Source organism: Aythya marila, assembly GCF_965140915.1.
Source record: "Aythya marila genome assembly, chromosome: 3".
Lineage (NCBI taxonomy): Eukaryota > Metazoa > Chordata > Aves > Anseriformes > Anatidae > Aythya > Aythya marila.
Genome location: NC_139044.1, coordinates 50458183 through 50477795, shown reverse-complemented (window position 1 = coordinate 50477795; position 19613 = coordinate 50458183). Strand labels below are relative to the sequence as shown.

The window sequence follows — 19613 nt, the reverse complement described above, 5'->3', positions numbered from 1 at the left end:
GGCTGCCTTTCTGCAACCAGCGCAAGACAAGGAGTCAGACTAGGGAATAATTCTGCTTCTCTTGCCTCTGCTTAGACCTACACTTTATACTTCTCTAAATTAGAAAACCTGAAGTTGTACATAGGCCACATACACACATTATTTTGCTTATTTATATAACTAAACGTATATTATGAAAATATGAGATTAGAGAACTGTCCAAGAACAACATCCACGATTCTTGGAGATTTCTCATATGTCAGTCTTGAAGTGGTAAAAAAAATAAAATAAAAGGTTAGCTTTGCACACTGTGCTATTTTTCAGTATAGCAGGCTCAACCAATTCAACGAAGAAAATCTGAAGACTACCTGAGACATATCTCAACTGTCAACAGGAAGCTATGGCTTAAAGTAATAGTTATATCTTATTTTGCAGTATGTTACCCTGAGCTACTTTACAAAACATTACATTGTATAGCGCATTAGTTTGAAAGCTGTAAACTGTTTTCTCATATATTCCCTATTCAAGGAAACAGTCAAAACCCTCTACTAAAAAAAAAATCCTTTAAACCTAAAATAAAGTAAGACAAGTATCTTGGTGTTTTGACAGACAAGAGAATAGTTTACATGAAGCATAATACATTTAACATTTAATGAGAAATATCTAACCAGCCTTGAATTTTCTTTCTTGCTAGTATTTTAGACATACTCAAGTTCCTATGTGATTCAACGTTTGACAACTGCATAAAAGGAAAAATTTAAATTACCAAATTTCATGATGCTTAAAGAATCAAATACTGTACTGGTGACAGTTAAAGAAATAGATTATCAATGCTGAGATGTCTAAATTTGTTAGAAGAATAATGAAGTCATTTTATAACAGAATGCCTGAATCAGACAAAATATTAAAACGCTGGAAAAAAACACTGGCATTTGGGCATCTGAGAACTTAACCTTTGATTCTGTGAAAATGGAATTAAAAGTCAATGACTTTAGCATTGTTTGGCAATTTTAGTTGTACACTTCATAATGTGAAAAGCCTTATGTTAATGGTAACAGCTATGAGTACAGAAATTTTGAATTGCAATTACTCTGCTTAGATCTGCCTAATGATATCATTTGCAATTGTTCTTAAACTTGCAGATTGCAAAAAAGAAATAAAAATTATTTTACTGAAGAATGCAGTCTGAAATAATTATAGCGGTACTGAAGTCTACAATATTTTTGAAGTCTACAATAACTTCACTAGAGCTTCTTACAGAAATGGATGTTGTAATACCTCAAGTTCTGACCAGATTCATATTGATATATTAAGTCACATACCAGTCATTGTACCAAATACTTTACTGACACAAACATGTAAAACAGCTAAAGATATTGCTTCAGCTGGAATCAGATCACAATGCCTTTCTACAAAAATTACATGGTCTTAGACGTGAAATACCTATTTTTTTCTCTTTACGTCTAACGCACTTTTCAACAGTAATTCACAGAACATGACTTACATTTTCAAACGTTTGTCATTCCCAAGAGAAATGTTTGCATCACATAACAGCCAGAGTATTTTCTATAAATTCCTAGTTGGTTAAACCAAGTATCTCCTTGTATCTAAGGTAATTGCAACTATTCTGAAGTTCACCCCAATGCAAACGAAGGGGAAACGTGACCCTAAAGCCACATATTAACAATAGACCTTTGGATAGGTACATCTGCTTTTTTTTTTTTTTCCCTCCTAAATACTCGTAAAGACAAAGCTGAAACGTTGGTTCATGAAACATTTGCATTTTAACTTATTTATCCTACTGTTGCAATCTTTGATGGTTTTGGATCCTTTAATGAAGTAAGAACCCTTGCCTGATACTGTCACTAATGATACATATCAATGGAAATGAAGATGCTTCTATATAAAAACTTCAATAAAATGATTTAATTGACAATGGTTTCATATTTCTAAATGGATGCATTTTCTGTTACCACCTTACAGGCCTATCACTGAAATTAAATTATTTCTGTCTTTGTCAGCAGTTTTCTCTCACTGTTCACATCTGACAAAAAACACAGGGGTGATATTAACAGTGACTGAAATTAACTATGTAAACTATTCTTTTTATTTGTAACCCATTTTGACAGGTTGTATTTCACACATGGATAAAGACCTGAAAGTACTTGAACTGATTGCATGATATGCCAGTGCAAAAAGCTACGACCATGCTACATACACACAAACTCATTCCTGTGAACACAGTTGATCGTAAATTGTGTTCTTTCATACAGCAGTGTGAAGATAATGACAGAAAGTAGCACTCACATTTTACAAAACTTATTTTCCATTCACATTTAGCTGACAATTCCATTTAAAACAACGAAAATGCAAAAACATGCAACTATTAGCACCAAAGAAGTGGCATAGCATTTTGCCTTATTTTACATATACCGAAGAGCGTACAATATAAGTTCAGAAAGTCATGCAGAGGAAAGATGCTGGGTATAAGGTATAGAAAACATAGTAGTGGAGAAAAAACAAGATCATTCCTTGCACAGCATCCAACTAACGGAATGCAGATGAAATAATTACATTTCTTCAGACTTCCATTACACTGTGCAAGGTACACAATCAAAGTAAGGGCTGACTGGGAAACAGTTATGAATTATACATCCAATGCATTCATTATGGCCTCAGCTCTGCATTTAACTTACACCCAGAAGAAGGCATTGCTTGTAAACATTATGCTATTTTAGCTGTGAAAAACATTCACACTTTTTTTGAAAGGCTTCAAGCTGAAACAGATGTCAACAGTTCTATAGAATTATCATTAGCATGTTTTATTAATACCATAATATTACTCTTTTAAAAAAGGGAAAAATAAAGTAATGCTCCAACACATTATAAGACCTCATATCTTGTGCAAAAAAATAAGTTTAGAAGAGACTGCTTTGGGACAAAAGGAAAATACCTCATCAACAGGCACTGACCTAACATGCACAAGATTAAGTGTTGTTTTTCTCAGGAGAAGAACTGAACATAAGCTTCCAGTTAGCCAGAATCCTTTAGGAGAACATATCAATGAATATTCACGTAAACCATGCTCAAGTTTTTCCAATTATATAATTTAATTGACATAATGATCTATTACTGAGAGACACTTGCTTTTTTGAATTATGCTTCGGCTTCTCCTGTCTCTGAGCTCATCTTCCCTAACCTGTTATCGCTGCAGTTGTGATAGTACTGAGCAAAGGGGACATTTCTTACTCTTCCTCATGTTATGCTTCACATTCCAAAGGAACCTTCACCATAGTCATATTTTCATATTAATAATTCTTCTCGATTACTGAGTTGTGGATTTGTGGTTTAGGATTAAAAGTTAAGTTGTCAAACAGCAAATCAGAGAATAGTGAAAAAGAAATGTCCTCCATCACCTGACCTTATGGTTCAACATAACCTTTGAAGTAGTACTTCAGCAAACAACTTCACTACACAAAATAGTTTGGTTTTTGACCTCACAAAAAGAGTTAAAATTAAGCCTTCCTGCTAACATACTATACATATAATTTACATATACTAATGTAAAAACAGAAAACATAATGAAACATTAACATAGAGATTCTGAAATGAAAGTAGCCATATCCCATGCAAGAAAGAAAAACCCTTTCCCAAAATCAAATCACCCAGCCCCTGGACTTCATTTATTTAATGACCCAATTGTTATAAGCAGAGTTAATTTTCATTCCAATCACAAAAGTGTTCAATCTATAACCCACATACAACATATTCCAAGGCAGTTTGTTGCCAAATTTTTAAGTGAAGTCTGGATTTGGAAGGAAATTGTGTCACTGTTAGATGCAGAAAAGTAAATACAGTCTGGACCAGTAATGGGGTGTACGTAATATACATATATATATTTATGACCAAATATTTAGTCATATATATATATTACACACACATATGACCAAAAGTCCTTTTCCACGTGATTAAATCAAAACATGATACTATCTCCACCTTGACCACTGTAATATGGAAATCTGACCATGTGGCTATGAATGTAACACACAAAAGAAGTTTAAACAGCCACACGTTCTCAAAGGGAGTGTACCTTTGCAAAAATAATGGAATAATGTTGTGAATTGCATAGACTGAACTCTTAGTACAGATTAGAATTCCACCCATCCAGAAAACAGAGAAGTGCATTTGCAAGAGTGTAATTTAAGCCACCAGTGTCCTTGATTTTTTTAAAATTGTGCCCAGTGTATTTAGTACAGAAGCAGCCCACAGAATTACCAATTAGAAAAAAGAATGAAAAACAACTAAGTATGCGTTTTTAAAAATTTTATTTATTTTTTGCTGCTGAGTTAGTGTTGCATAGAGTAAGGCACTGGATTAGGAACAGAACATTTTCTTTCTACTTCCTACCTATGTCATTGGCTACCATCCTGGAAAATTTTCTGCTTTTGGTCTTCACTGTAAATAATATATTAATAAAAAAAGGTCAATCTATGTATCAAAGAATAAACTGGAAAAAAGACTTTAGAAAAGAAAAATACTGTACCCTTTTCTATAAAATTATTCATTTTTTGATCATCATCAGAATTTGGTGAACCAGAACCTATGAGTGAAGACAGAATGAAATGGATATACATTTAATTTTGACACAAAACCAATGCATTAATAAAATTTTCAGTTTAAGGTAGATAAAAAGGTTTGTTAAAATATAAAATACTGATGGTGGTATTCTCTGGAAGCTGGTAGCTGTACTAGATACTACGGATTGCAAATTATTTTATTGGGACAGGAATTCTGCCACATTGACGTTAGTTTAGTGAGAGAAATATTTCTCTCACTGAATAAAATATTTAACACTGAGTAACTGTATTGCTGTCCTAATCATGGTTCCAGATAAAAAATTAGCCCAAACTACAATTCACAGAACACAGTAGTAACAAAATAAGAAGTTTTGAAAGTCTTTTTTTTTTTCCCAATGCAATATAACATTGTTTGGCCACAGCTCCTCAATTATTCCGCCAACAGCTCAAAGCCAATGTTGTCACCTAGGATTTTTCAGCATTCTTAATACTGAAAAAACAGTAGTGGTGTCTGTAGGCCACTACTTGAAGCCTCCTACTGAAAATAGAAAATTTCACTGGATTTTATTTTGTGCAAGTGTAAAAATAAGAATGGAATGCAAACATTTTGACATTTGTGAATACAAAAACATGATGGTTTACAATGCTATACACTTATTTTATGGTCAGATGAATGCCCTCAGTTTATCACCTCTTAATTTCTGGAGAGGAAAAAAAAGCAGGAGACAAAGTTCCCATCTGTCCCTTTTCCCATCCCCCCCTGGTTTTCTGTAGTTCTCTTATTAAAACTGTAGGATACACTCCTAACTTGCAGGTGGCCCCTTTCACAGTCCTCTAAACTGTATAATCACCCAATGGAGCAAATCAAATGGAAGTTAGCTTCCGTATCTCTTCACCTGGGGACTGAAACGTGGAAGACATGGAAAATCTAGATCACTAGAGCAAATTCAGACTTCAACCCAAACTGACTGGTTTGTTTTACAGGTCATATTATTAGCAGTCAAAGCCAGCAACATATTAAATTTTCAATCCACCCCTCCAAAATTAAAGGTAAACTTTTTGTGCTAATACATTTCTTTCTTTACTAGCCAGACTATTTTGGAAAAAGTTTATTTAAATTTGGCCTCCATCCTGCACCTCAAGTTCACCAGTACAGTGCGATACTTTCTCCAAAATGTCCTCTCTTATCTTTCTGAAAACAGCATGTCATCTTCACATGACTAAAAGAAGACTACAGTGTTGTGATCTTGCCCAGAAAAGGTGTAAAATTCAGAAACCAAACCTAAGGAACTGCAGTTCTTCTCATATCCATAAGAGCCGGCCTTCCCCGGAACATACAAGCATCACAAAAAGATTTCTTATCAGTGAGGTGACTGCCTCCGTCCCTAGTTACAAGTATCTTTCTCAAAGGAAAACTGGAGAAGCCTGCCATGAACCTTCTCATTCATGAAAAACTGGGAGGAGAGGACAGAACAGAGGGAAGCAGGACACAGTCTAAACTTACCACTTCAAGAATCTACTTTACAGGGCTTGCAGCTGTGGCTTCTCAGCTCCCTCTTTTCTCTATTCAGTATTTTTGGTATTTAGAATTATTTCTCTTTAGTAGTGCATGTGTACCTAAGAAATCATATACTCTTTTCACAGAATATTCAGCTCCCCAAAATTCTAGATTTTATTATGAGTAAGCTACCTTCTAAAGTCTTCTCAGATCATCAATTTATAAATTAAAACTTAAATCCTACCACTCTATGGTTAAGATTTACCCTCTAATTTTGTTTCCTTTCAGAACATTTAAATCTGTCTATTCTAAGTTGTCCCCTTATTTGATTCTCTTTAAAATATAATGCAATTTGGATACATATATATATTATCTACTCCAGCTAACACAACCCAGACATGAGGGAGGGAGGGTAGGCAGATTGTTAAATTTAAGATTTTTCCATATAACCTTGATTCTTACCCTAGTACTTCCATTGCACTGTTAGTGGAAATGGTGATTTGAGTTTTATACCACTTCAATATCAACATTATGAAAAAAGCCTCTAATTCAACTTAGTGTTTTAAGCTTTAGCTATACAAGTTGGAAGTCATTTGGGCTGACATTTGAGTGATGCTGGAGCAAGAGAGAAAAAAGATTGCAGTTACAACTCATTATTTGTTCCCTGTAAACATTTTTGCAAAAACAGTAAGTTTTTCAATGGAGATGGGGCAGATGATAACAAGATATAACACTGCATTTCAGTTTTAAACAGTTTCCTTCATGGCTCACTTCCTTCACTCCTCACATGGCTCACAGGCTACCATAGAAAAGGAATCTATCCTTAGACCCCTATATTGATTACCAGTTTGCACGACCTTGCAAGTATACTAACTACATTACACTAGCTACCTGTGTAAACCTTTGACCTTTAATTTGGAGCAGAGCTTTCAGTGAAACAGATGAAGTGACAATACTTCTTTAAAAGTTTTGTCAAGAGTAATGCTGAAGATGCGTCTTTTACCTACTACATGAAATATTAATTTCTAATACTATACACTGACACATACTATTTAATATTTACATATCTATAGCCTCAATGAGCCAACACTGAAAAATTTTAAAGTTGTGTAACATACTGCTGAAGCTTTCTTTTAGAATATTAAAGTACATGGATATTCAGTAACTACTGAATATCCATCCCCTTCTCCTTTTTTTTTTTTTTTGGAAACAAGAAAATCATACTTTGTAAGGATGACAGCTTCTGAAGACCTCTGATTCCAAAGGAAAATGATAATTTGTGGAAGCAGAAGTAAACTAGCTCCTTTTGCAAACTTTTTTTTTAAACTACTTCTGACAAGTGAAACACCAGATACCTGAACTACTACAGGAATTCATACACCTCTTATCAGTGTTTCAGAATTCCATTGTGCAGTTTAGTAGTCTCCCTGAAACACAAATATTGCAGATTGTATCTCTCTTCACTCATTTTCATGACATTTTTATTGCATCTGTTAAATAAACTTTGCTTTAAAAATACAGTGGAGCAACACAATGGTTTTTCAGGACTTCTCACAAGTTATACAGGTTTTATATAATTACTTAACCAATATGCGCTTACTTAAAGCATGCCATCTTCTGTGCAAATAGGAAGATGAAAGTTAGAGAAAGTGATGATTACCTGAAGTAGGTGATTTGCAGCGATCTTCTGGCACCATTGTACCTTCATTAATATCACAAAGACCTGCTGGAACACAAAAACAATGTATAGTGAATATGGCTGCTATTTCATCCTTTCTTCCATTACAGTTAGGATTTTTTTTTATTAAATACAAACCAGCTGGCTGTGGTAGAATTTGCTACATATTACACTTTTTAAAATTTGGACACTAGCTGCAGCCACTGCAAAGCTATTCACTTCATCCTACTCATTAAATTTCAGTGAAAAGAACTATCTTTTAAGCATGACACACTTATCTGAGCACTTAATTACATTATATAGATATATCACATATACATCATTTCTATTTTGAAAAAAATCCTACAAAAATGTAATTGTTAAAGAAAGTCACATGAAAGAGGATCTCTAAGACTACAACCACATTCAGAGTATACGTGAAACTGAGTTCTTTCACTATTTGTTTTCTATCTGTTAAAGCGATGAGCTTTGTATTTACTTTCATTCTGTGAAGTTCAATATGGAGTTTTACTGAAAGATTATGTCATTTGCTGAATTTAGGGTATTAGGGTGCTTAAAAAAGCCTTCTTCCTTATACGAAGGCATTTCACTAAATTACATTGTCAACTCTGACCATTTGAATAATGAATATGTTAACATCTAAAGCTCATTCCTTACATTCCAGTGAAGGAAATAAAGCATAGGAGTTCAGTATCTGATGCTAAAGATGGAAGTTACCTCATTAATGTACTAAAGATTATTCCATAGCATTAACTATGAATATACAAGGAATTTTGCCCTTTTCCTTTTTGATAATAAATTGCTAGCAACACTGTCCAGTTTTAAACACACTTGTGACTATAAATGTTTTGTACTACACAAGGTTGTGTAATAAATTTTCTTAAAAATACACAAGCTGCTCTCCCCAAAAAGCAAAATAAATTCTAGACAGTAGCATGGGTGGACAATATATTTTTATGTATATTTAAAGGACGATGTCTGGGATACATTTACAGGTAAATTTCAGCATGTTATCTCTCCAAGATAGTCTGAGCAGACCACGTGTTATACATTCAGAAATCAATAGCTCTGCTAATCACAAGTAAGGGTGATCAAAATCAGCTTAGAATTAATGATCTTTCTCGTTAAGATTTCTGAAAATTCACAGAGCTCCCTTTTCACAGATTAAAAGCATGTGATTACCACTCTGAGAATATGGCCTTGGTGAGAGCAGATGTCCCTCAAAAATATAAAGACAGATCTTGATGAGGCTTCTTTAAGAAATAAACATGAATTTTTGGTGCTGGGAACAAACAACCAAATCGAGACTGCACTTGGTTACTACATGGGGAAGCTTTTAGATGAGAATGAGGGGAGGGGGGGGACTGAAGCCTCCTTTTCGGGAAAAAAAAAAAAATATCTTTTAAGCCTAAAATGTGCTTATTAACAGTTTTAATAGCTAACATCCAGAAGGATCCTCTGACCCTACCTAAAACAGATATTAAACATCTCCCTACTCTTTCAGCTGGTGGAAAGCACAGGCCTCACAGAATGGTTTCACTGGGCAGCCTATATCATCAATAGAGGAACAAAAAAAACCGTCAGGAGTAGCCACACATAGTTTATCAAACCAATTAGCATCTTCTTTATAGAAGTTTTAGGTGTCCTGAATATTTGAGGTGGAGTCTTCTGGTACTAACAGTTGAAAAACCAGTTTCACCCACAGAAGAACAAATACCATTTTGACATTTTGATGTTCTTTCATCACTGACTGTTTATTCTTGCCTCTCCCCACTTTCTTTTTTGGTAATCCAGCAAAAACTTTGCCAGCGTTGCTGAGTAGGATTTGAAAATGAACATGGTCCTTACGTATGAGGGGAAACAGTTCTTGCAAGCGTGACAAAGAAATACCCAGGAGGTTTTCTGGCCTTCACTTTAAAACACGCTACCCAAGGCCTTCCTTCTGGTGTCTGCCATCTAAAAAGCTGTTAGCTTAGACACAGTGCTGTGCTCACACTGCCGCTCAGATGCTACACATACCTATTGTACATGAAGCTCTATTACAACATGCAGAAATATGAGCTCATTACTCCCAGTCAAAGCACAGTTTCAATTCTGAAATGTCACAATAGACAACACAGTATCACACTATGTAGACTGGCTCATTACTGGAAGTAGGAGGTTTAAAGAACGCTCTTTGACCAAATATTAAGTAAATTCTCACAGCAGTGATACAGGGAGGACAAACATATATATCCTGTGCTTTTAGAAATAGTCATGTTTCTAAATCATGCTCCTCAGGGAGCCAAACAACATAAATCCTAAGATGCAGTTCAGGAATTTAACATCCTCTCTCCTCACAAATATTTTAATTCTTTATCTTCAGAGGAAGAATTGAGCTTCTTACACTAGCTTCGTCTCAAAAGTGAAATCCTGCTTTGTCTGGAATAGACTTTAGACAAGAATAAAGTCATATACCTACACATTTGCTTCCTCTGTAAGTAGTATTTAAGTTAAATTTGATTAATATCCATCTTAATGAATGACTCATATCAATTGATCCAACAGAAACCCTCAAAATATAGTCTCTTGTCATAAAGCTATATGCCAGTTTTATGCATTAGTTACGATTTAGCCTACTAAAGAGTAAGTGGGCATTATGACCATCATTATGGCACATAAACCTTGGAAATCTAAGCATAGTCAACACTGCTTTTATTTGACAGATAGGAGAAAGGGACAGAAATATATAAAAAAAAATTATGTATTAGTTGTTACAATGAGCAGAGAGTAATGAAGATGATCTGAGTTGAGCCTATGAACTATGAAGGCCTGTCTACCTTATAACCCAAGGCACCCTGATATAACCCACGTGTACAGTAAATTCAGGAAAGGTTTCAGGCTTACAACATATGTGCAACTTGCTGTGAATTTCTAAACCAATTGATCCAAAGTCTTCTATTTCAGAACTGCAACCTGACTAAAACAAATATATGGAAAAGTGATCTTCTTAACAAGCTCTTAGCTTCCTTCTGAACTCTAGTAGCAGGAAATTTGAAATAAACTTTAAAATGAATCAAAGTCATATAATGCTACTAAAGGTAGAAAAAACATCATGCTGCATTAAATGCTCCCTAGAACTACAACCAAATTTAATTAATGTATTCATTAATGAGATGTTTGATAAGATGATTCATAAGATGTTTGATGATTTTGTGCATAAGCTTCAGGCAGATTTATCACAGAAGAAACAACTTCACAGAAAACCTGCCTAACAAAAAATACAATTAAAATAATAAACAACATGAGAATTAGAATTAAAAATAATTAACTTGAGACAATTAAATAAACACAATAATCAAACTGTGATTTCAGTTCTGTATTTGGCTTAGCCACAATTGATGTTGGTCTGGTTTAGTTTAAGCCTAAATTTAAAAATTCAAAACAAGTTCATGTCCAGATCCAGTTGGAGTAGAAATAGGATGGGTAAATGAGTAGAACAACCAACCCCTGTACTTTCTTCTGGTTTGATTCAACTCCAGTTCTGAAATCCTTGTTGGTTACATTAAAAAAAGACTTTTTGATGTGTAATCAAATAAAAGTCACATGCAAGCAAAAACTGCTTCTACTTTGTCTGAATAATTCTGAACTCTCTCTGCTAAAACATATAAAAACGTTATAGGAATATATAAAACATACATACATTTCTAGTATATTGTACTTGTTGAAAAATCACAGAAACCCTTGCAACTCCCACCAATAATAAGCTTTGAAAGAGTTAATAAGGTTGGTGTCTTCTGTGAACTCAAAATTATGGGACTAAGCAAGCAACAACTGCTATTTGTAGTTCTTTTGTGTAGTCATAAAATTTTGAAGTGTGTGATATTTGGTATCAGTACTGGCTGTCTTCTTGCTGACTCTATTCTCCTGTCATATTTTGGAATTTGTATATCAAGCAAGGATCTCAAAACAGTATTAACAGCCACTATGAATAGATTTCTCATCATCCTGTAGAAAATTTTCTCACATTTCAGCATACAGCCAAAGCTAACTTTTTTCTTCCACAATCACGAGTTAAAGATTAAGATTGACTTTGTTTTTATCCATGACAAGCACCTGAAGACGTTGTTTAGCAGGCCTTCACAAAACACATACTGCATGCTTCACAACCTATAAACTGTCACCTAAAACACTAGTAAAATACCTGGTAAGATTCACTGAAATTGCAAAATACAATCCCAACCATAGCTCGTACCTGTAGAACTAGTCTGAAATGTCAGTTCACAGTCAAGCTAGTGTGGAGTACCTTGACTCTAAATAGATGTTGCTTTAAGATGCGACCCTGAAATTCTTTTCCCAAGTAAAAAGATGACAGAAACATACATCATATTCTTGTATCACAAGTGAAGGGAAAATCTTGCATTTCTACTCATACTTTAGAAAATACATAGCTCTTAGTGTATGATTTATTTTTATTTTTTTTATAAAGAAAATCTTTCTGAATTTTCAACTGATTAACTCAGAACATGCCATTTAGTAAATTATAAATGTCTATTTAATAGACCATTTAGACCATCTGCTTACAATTTATGCTGGAACATACGAAATAGCAGGGTTCTTACTGAGGAAGGATCAACTCTTCTTGCTTTGTTTGGTCAAAATCTGTGGAAATGGTTGAATAACAGAATATTTTTTTCCTCTATCATGAAATCATTTAATCTTTGGTTTTGCTAATCTTGGATACTATGGACAGTAGCAATATGCCGCTTTGTCACACTGTCTGAACCTGAACTTCAAACAACTAATTAATAATTTGTCTGAACGCCTACATAGGTTAGAATGATTACCTTCTAATGCTGTTGTTGTCTCAAAGAATGAGAAATACACTCAAGTTTCTCTAAAACATCCACATTAAGCACACAAACACTTTTTCTAGGAAGATTTACGTACTGAGTACTAGTAATGCCTGAAGGTTACTAGAACTGTACAGCAGTTGAAACAGTCTTATGCATACAAATCTTCAGATGTATTAAAATAGAAATGCTTTAAAGACAAAAACAAAAGAATTCAATGAATGTAGGCTTGAAATACAAACGAGTGAGCATAAGTTCCTTGTATTTTTGAAGGCACTAAACACCAGTATTAACATTCAAGAACTGGAGAACACAAACCCCCAAAGTGCACTGACTAGCTCATATAGCACCAATCCCATAAATACAGCAAAAAATTATGCTTTAGCTTAACAGAGTTTTGTAAACATATACAACAATAATTATTTATTTTTAAGCTACCAAAGTCTGGATAACAGCAAGAACTAGAAAACTAGAAATCATTAGAGATGTTAAATAACTCTAGAGAAATTAATTTCAGTCTTTATAGAAAGTGAGTGTGCAGCTCTAGCTAGTCAAAATTTGGAAAGGATGGTGAAGGAAGGCAGGATCAACTACTTGGTTAAGAAACCAACTCTCAAAAAAACTATTCTAACCTACAAATATTCCAGGTAAACTCAGATTTTCAATTGTTGGCTTCAGAAGGCAGTTCTGGAACTTCTGCCCATCTTTTGCTTCCCTTCACAGTGTCAAAGGAGCATCAGATCCCAGCTATCAGTTCTTTATCATCTCAAGGTGGAAGCGTTTCTTTCATGCCTAACTGTTCCTTGGCAGCAGATGACGGAAGACCATAAAGAAAGAAATAGTTGGCTATTAAGCCTACCATCTCTGAAATGCATTTATTTTTTTCTCTTTTGGAAAAACCACAGAGAGAAACTAAAAAAAACTAGACCACAGTCTCAAGTATGCCTTCCCCCACCCTGCTCACTGTTCCTTGGGTTTAGTTTTATTCTACACTCCTGTTATAAGGTGGTCGGATTACAGCCCAAGGGCTGGAGAAAACTAGCATACCAGAAAAATGCACATTGCACTTTTAAAATCTACTTTATATTTTCTGAATTCTTGAATGCTGTGACTGCTGGAACACATCAGAGAAGCCCTGAGGGTAACTCATGGCTCTGATGGGCTACCATCAGCCCCCTACAGGGCTGTGCAATGCACCAACACCTGAACTTTTAAACCAAACCCTACAAGCAATTTCTTCACAGAAGTAAGCTTTCACTTTTAATGGACAAATCACCATTACAATGTTAATAAGTAAATAAATAAGTGTTGTCATCTTGTAACACGAGTTCTGAAGCTTTTTCAGCCAGGATGGGGACCAAGCAAGAGAAGGTTCTAGCCTCAGAGGACCACTGGATTTGGTGAGTCAGATCTTGAGCCTATAGACATCAGCAACTTATGAGACAGGTTCTTGCTTTCCTCCTCTCTCCTGCCAGTACATAGACTATTATCATGGTTGCTTTTTTCCTTCCAGTTTCTTTCAATGAAGCCATGAACACGTGATAGATGTATGATTGATTAAAATCAGTTTCTAAAACTAAAACAATTACTTATAATGGAATAACAAAAAATATTTCTGGTGAATAAACAGCAAGTAAAAAAAAATCAGGTTCAGATGTTCAAAAATATTTTATTGCCATGAGATGACTTACTTATATAAGAGGTGCGAAGCTTTTTCACAGACTCTGAATATAAGTTAGAAAGGCCGCACATGCAAGAAGCCACAGTCAGCATACCTTTATGCAGCAATGAGAAAAGGAAAGACGGAGACACTAACAGTACATTTGAGAGAGAAAAGCCAGCTCAACAACTTGTATAACCAGGTTTAGAAAACGCTCTTGCCATGCAGGTCATTAGTATTAAAATGTAAGATGAAAAATTATATGATTTCATGTGACAGTTACATTCATGAGCAAGAAAGACTCGATTCATGAACATCGTAGCCAGAGTGTTAACTCAGATTTATGCTGAACATTAAAATAATAAAAGGCAAGAGAAGTAATTTTTAACACTAAAAATGCAGTTAATACATAAATGCATGAGGTAGAAGTTAAGCCCTTTACTACCAAGTGCAATTAACACAGTGAAGCTGCAAAGTTATTTCTTTCTTTCTCAAAGATAAATATATATATATGTTTAAATTATACTTAAAGTATATCTTATCTGACACAGGCTAAGAACTGCTTATGTTCTGCTTTGTGCTAATGCTTTTTTAAAGCAGTTTTCTCAGTTGAAGTAAGCTGACTGGTGTTAACTACATCTTTCTCAAACCAATGTTTTACTAAAATTTCCTGGAGCATCAATTTTCACTTGGATAAAATGTTACTTGAACTTTATTCTGGATCAGTTAAAATAAACCAACCAACTCTAGAGCATGAAGAAGTTTTTTGAACATCAATAATTTCCCATCAAATGGTAATCATATGGGGGAAGCAGTGACTTTGTTGATAGCCCTGTCTTTAGCTGCTTTCCAAATTAGCTTAAAATTATCCACTAACTAACAAGAAGGAGAAAATCTTGAAATTCTAACTTTTAATTTTGGCAACAAAAAGTTTGGAATTCTGACTGAAAGGTCATTTTCCTCCTCCACTGCAAAGAAGCACCCTTCTTACGTATACTTTTGAAGTCAAGTTCATTTTTCAAAAAAAGCTTCTATTTTACTCATTTGGATTGTGAAGTTTAATTGATTTATTTATATCAAAGGCTTCCTCCGAAACTAATATAAGAGCATGTACAATATTATAACACTCTTTAGATTATCATGGACCTTTCTAAACAAAGGTTAAAATAGGATGCAAAATGATCTCAGCAGATACAGTGACTATCTGCTAATATTAATAGGTTTATACATGCATGTGACATGGATACTAGGCTTAGCAGAAGAAATGACTTCAAGCTGTGTTAAAGGCATAAATCTACTGAGTGTTTGTAACTTACATCTACATACACAGAACATGCGTTTCCATCTGTTTTTTAAAAAACTAACATTACACTAGAAAACATTAACAATGATATCAAGCATTACTGAGTATTGTTTTATTGAGTATTATTTTTGAAGGAAAAAGTAACAAACCTGCAATAGTGATGATCAAGAAGAAAGGATGAAACCATAACGGCAAAAGCATACTTGTATGCAAAGAATAGACACTGTTAGCCTTGATAAACTCAGAAGATAGACATAGCTGGTTAAAATAAGTGCTGAATAACTCACCCCCAGATGGCTGCCGAGTTTTTCGGGGAGATCGTGGCTCCCTACGATAAGGATCATTGGAGCCATACAGTTCAATAGTGCCAAGATTCAAGAGCACTGTCTTCTGCAGGTAATCAACCATGGCAATACCATTACAGTTTCCAAAAACTACTCTGGAAAAAGATAAGTGGAAGGGAAGATAATGCTAGTCAAATATAGGTATAATTTCAATTTTGATATTTTTTTGCTGTTAAGAATTTTAAGACTTCCTATTTTTTTCTTACTTTATTATTACTATTTTTAATAAGTTGCCCTAAATTAAGAATCTGTATCAATTATAATTTTAGAATGCAGAATTGTTTGTGTTCTTTTGTATAAAGATGTGACACTGACTAAAGTAGATCACTGTCATTGTATGTGCCAACCTATCTGACAGAGGCTTAACTGACATTTAGCTCTACAGTGCAAACACAAGGAAGAATGATGCTGATTTGTTTCTGACATTAGCATCATCAGCAATCACTCTGCCATGACCCACAAAATTTAAGCACAGGAAATTGATTGCATCTCGTGTTGCTGTGCAAGTCATGTGAACACACTGACTTAATTTTTAATAGCTGCCACATTAACAAGATAATGAAAAACAAAATTGCATAGAATATACTTACAGGCCATATGCTGAATTGACTGCTAAGCTGGTTATCTGCTGAGGAGGTTCTCCGCTCACCCACACTAGTTGGATAACTAGCTCAATTTGGTAACCTGGAGACTGCTTAAGAGGAGAATTTTTAACTCTGCAAAGTAAGCAAAATATATCTTTTTGACTCTCTAAAATCTTTTTTTTTTCCTTACAGGCTCAGAATTCACTGAACTTTTGAAAGTTTGGATAGCTGCAAAGAAAATCAACCAAAAACAGAAAACTACCTCAGAACTGCTCATCCAGTGTTTTAAAAGCCCCTTTGATTCATTATTGTGTTGAAAATAAATTGAGCAATGATCACAAACTCCATTTCTCTCTTCTTCAGAAAAAGTACAGTATTTGCACTCTGTACTGACTTGAACAGCATCTAAAAGGAAGGTGGCACTAACTCTTTTCTGAGTTCCTAAAAGAACTCTGGTTTAGAGGATGTAAGAGTGAGGCATGTGGATGGAAGAAGCATATGGAAAATGAAAACAGAAGCACAAGGTATTAGACAAACACAAACAAGAAGTTAACAATAGGGAAAAAAATTCAAAGCAATGTAAGATGACTGTGATGGTAGACCAGTTACAAATAAAAAGCTTGAGGGGTGGGGAGGCGGGGGGGAATTGAAGCTCTTGGAAACATTGCCTGCATGCTGACAAACAAACTTAGGAATTTAATTTAAACATTTTTATTTAAAATGCTTGTTCTACAGCATGAGCATCTATATCTATACTACCATCTGTGCCAAAGTTTCCCAAAACAAGCAGCATAGTCATAAAACTATTTTCTGATTATTATTATTAATATCAACTGGAATTAGGACATTTAAAGAAATTAAGATTGGAATCAATTTATTGAAAGGGAATTTAACTTCCAGATATTTGCAGAATGTTGCTGTAACAAATGTGTTTCACTGACAGTAACATTTCTGTAAGATTTTTCCAAGTAGATATATTATCAGCATACAAATTTTCTTGTTTCAAACTCAAAAACAAAACAGAATATACTTACTTTAAACATGGGACATTATCACGAAGTCCATCAGATGAACTACTACTAGTTGATGGATGAGACTGGGGAACAATGGATTGAGGATTGGAACCTGTGCCAGGAGTTGGTAAAGGTGGCACCTGCTCACCATCTGGAGATTCAATATCATTTATTTCATACAACAGACGTACTTCCAGCATCTGCAACATAAAGTTAAAAACAACAACAAAATCTGTCAATTCTGTCTTTCAAAAAATACATGAATTAAATGAAGTGCAACCAAAGTTACTAGTGCTAAAAGTGACATCCAGGACTTCTCCATCTTTTTAAAGATAAGTTGCTTAACAAATATCACAACCTGAACACACACGGTCTTCAGAAATAGAGCAATACTAGCTACTTGAGATTGAACATACAAAAACCTGAAAACCTAACTTATTTCTCACCATTTACAAGTTTCCTGCTCAATAAGGACAATAAAAGGAAATACTGAATACAAGACTCATTTAATTGTCATTATGTGCATGTAATACTCTTAGTTATGATGAAAGCTTATTTTATGTAGTTTGGGAATGCTGAAACTAAGAAGAGCCAAAGGCAGGTGAATAGTTTGACTGATATACCCACTCAGTAGCACTATACGTACAGAACTTAATTCAATTTTTAATGTTGTATCGATCTAGACTATACATTTTAAAGAACAGAAGCTCATCATGATTTCAGATTTTCTTCTGTTGGATCTGCAACAACGTTAGTATTAATTGCAGCACAGTTTTAAGAAAGTTTTCCAATATCTTATTCTCATCTGCAAAGCAGAACTTAATTCAGACAAACAAATAACTATACAGTAAACTTTAAAGCATTTCGAACAAAGAATCAGCTTGCTACTTGCTTATTTCTAAAAATCCATTAGAAAATACTACTACTTTAGAAGGGAATACACTTACACATGACTAAACACTAGAAGAAAAACAAACATGGCTCATCTCCTTTACTGAGACTTGTCTCAAGTGGAAAGAATAAGAACTGTATCACCACTAATGATTTATTCAGAACATTGATAACTAACCATCTTCAAGTTAGCTTTCTGCTCATATATCCAGATAAGCAAAGTTGCATGTCTCTAATTTAACAAAAGATTTCTCAAACTCTTGTACTAGTCTTCCCAAGTCTTCTACAACTTGTAATAGTATCAAATCAATAACAGCAAAGTCCTTAATAGACCTTTGGGCATGTATTGTACAGTTCTCCCCTTCTTGTTCTGCATACTGCAGAATTGTTACCAAGAAAAATAGTAATTATTAGTAATCAAGCAAAAAAAAAAAAAAAAAAAGGCATCAACCGAAAGATTTGAAAATTCTTTGACTCCATATCTCATTCACTTCCATTTAAAATATATCTCTGATTCAACTAAGTTTTGATCCATGAGTTGGTTTGATAGAGCAAAGTACTATTATCAGTAGCAAGATCTGAAAAAGGCAATGAAAACCAAATCTTGGTGTGTAATTTTTATTTCTGCTGAATTTCATAATTTATCACTTTTCTTCCATGAAAAGCCCTCCCACTTTTGAGATGATCTTTTTTGTCTGTTTTACTAACAAAATGAAAAACTGAATTGCTGCAAAAATCTTATTATAGCTATATCCTATAAAGTTATACAAATTACCGGAATGACTTCTGTTGTCACTTCCTGCTTGCTGAACCTGTAAATAATGACATGTGCAGAAACTCCAGCTATGCACAGCATTCTACTTTCTGGACACCATGAGATGATCTGAATAGCATATGGATCTTCATCTACTATATCCGTGTTTGGCCTGTCATCCTTATTCCGTGATTTTTCAAATACTTTAGCTGTTTTGAGCTTATAGAGTACTTGCAGCGTTACTAGGAGCAAACCAAGAGAAATAATAGTTAGTTCCCATTTAAGCAAATATTTTTCTCTTGATAGTTTTTCTAGTTTAGAAATGTTTCTTGGTAGAGACAGCCCACGTGTTCAGTAAAATACAGCAGAGTAGAAAAAAATGAGTAACTGTTGATACCACCCATGCAGTGCACCACTCGTCCAATGCAGGATCAGTTAGTATCAAAAACTTTTCCCATCTATAGATATATATGCTAAGCTTAAATTACAAACTGCTGTCA

At 34.3% G+C, this 19613-nt stretch overlaps 1 protein-coding gene across 8 annotated transcripts in view; it reads right to left on the bottom strand.

Annotated features, from left to right (window-relative positions):
• STXBP5 (syntaxin binding protein 5) overlaps positions 1-19613 on the bottom strand; it is a 112686-nt gene that overhangs the window by 21284 nt on the left and 71789 nt on the right. For 3 of the 8 annotated variants that reach the window (XM_082755835.1, XM_082755834.1, XM_082755837.1), the window contains 7 exons: positions 19135-19355; positions 17490-17668; positions 16462-16587; positions 15815-15966; positions 7715-7780; positions 4523-4579; positions 4387-4434 (listed from right to left, as the gene is read on the bottom strand). In XM_082755835.1, coding sequence (XP_082611961.1) covers positions 4387-4434; positions 4523-4579; positions 7715-7780; positions 15815-15966; positions 16462-16587; positions 17490-17668; positions 19135-19355 — 849 coding nt within the window. The remainder of the gene's footprint in view (positions 1-4386; positions 4435-4522; positions 4580-7714; positions 7781-15814; positions 15967-16461; positions 16588-17489; positions 17669-19134; positions 19356-19613) is intronic. The other 5 variants (XM_082755838.1, XM_082755840.1, XM_082755839.1 and 2 more) reach the window with 3 other exon arrangements.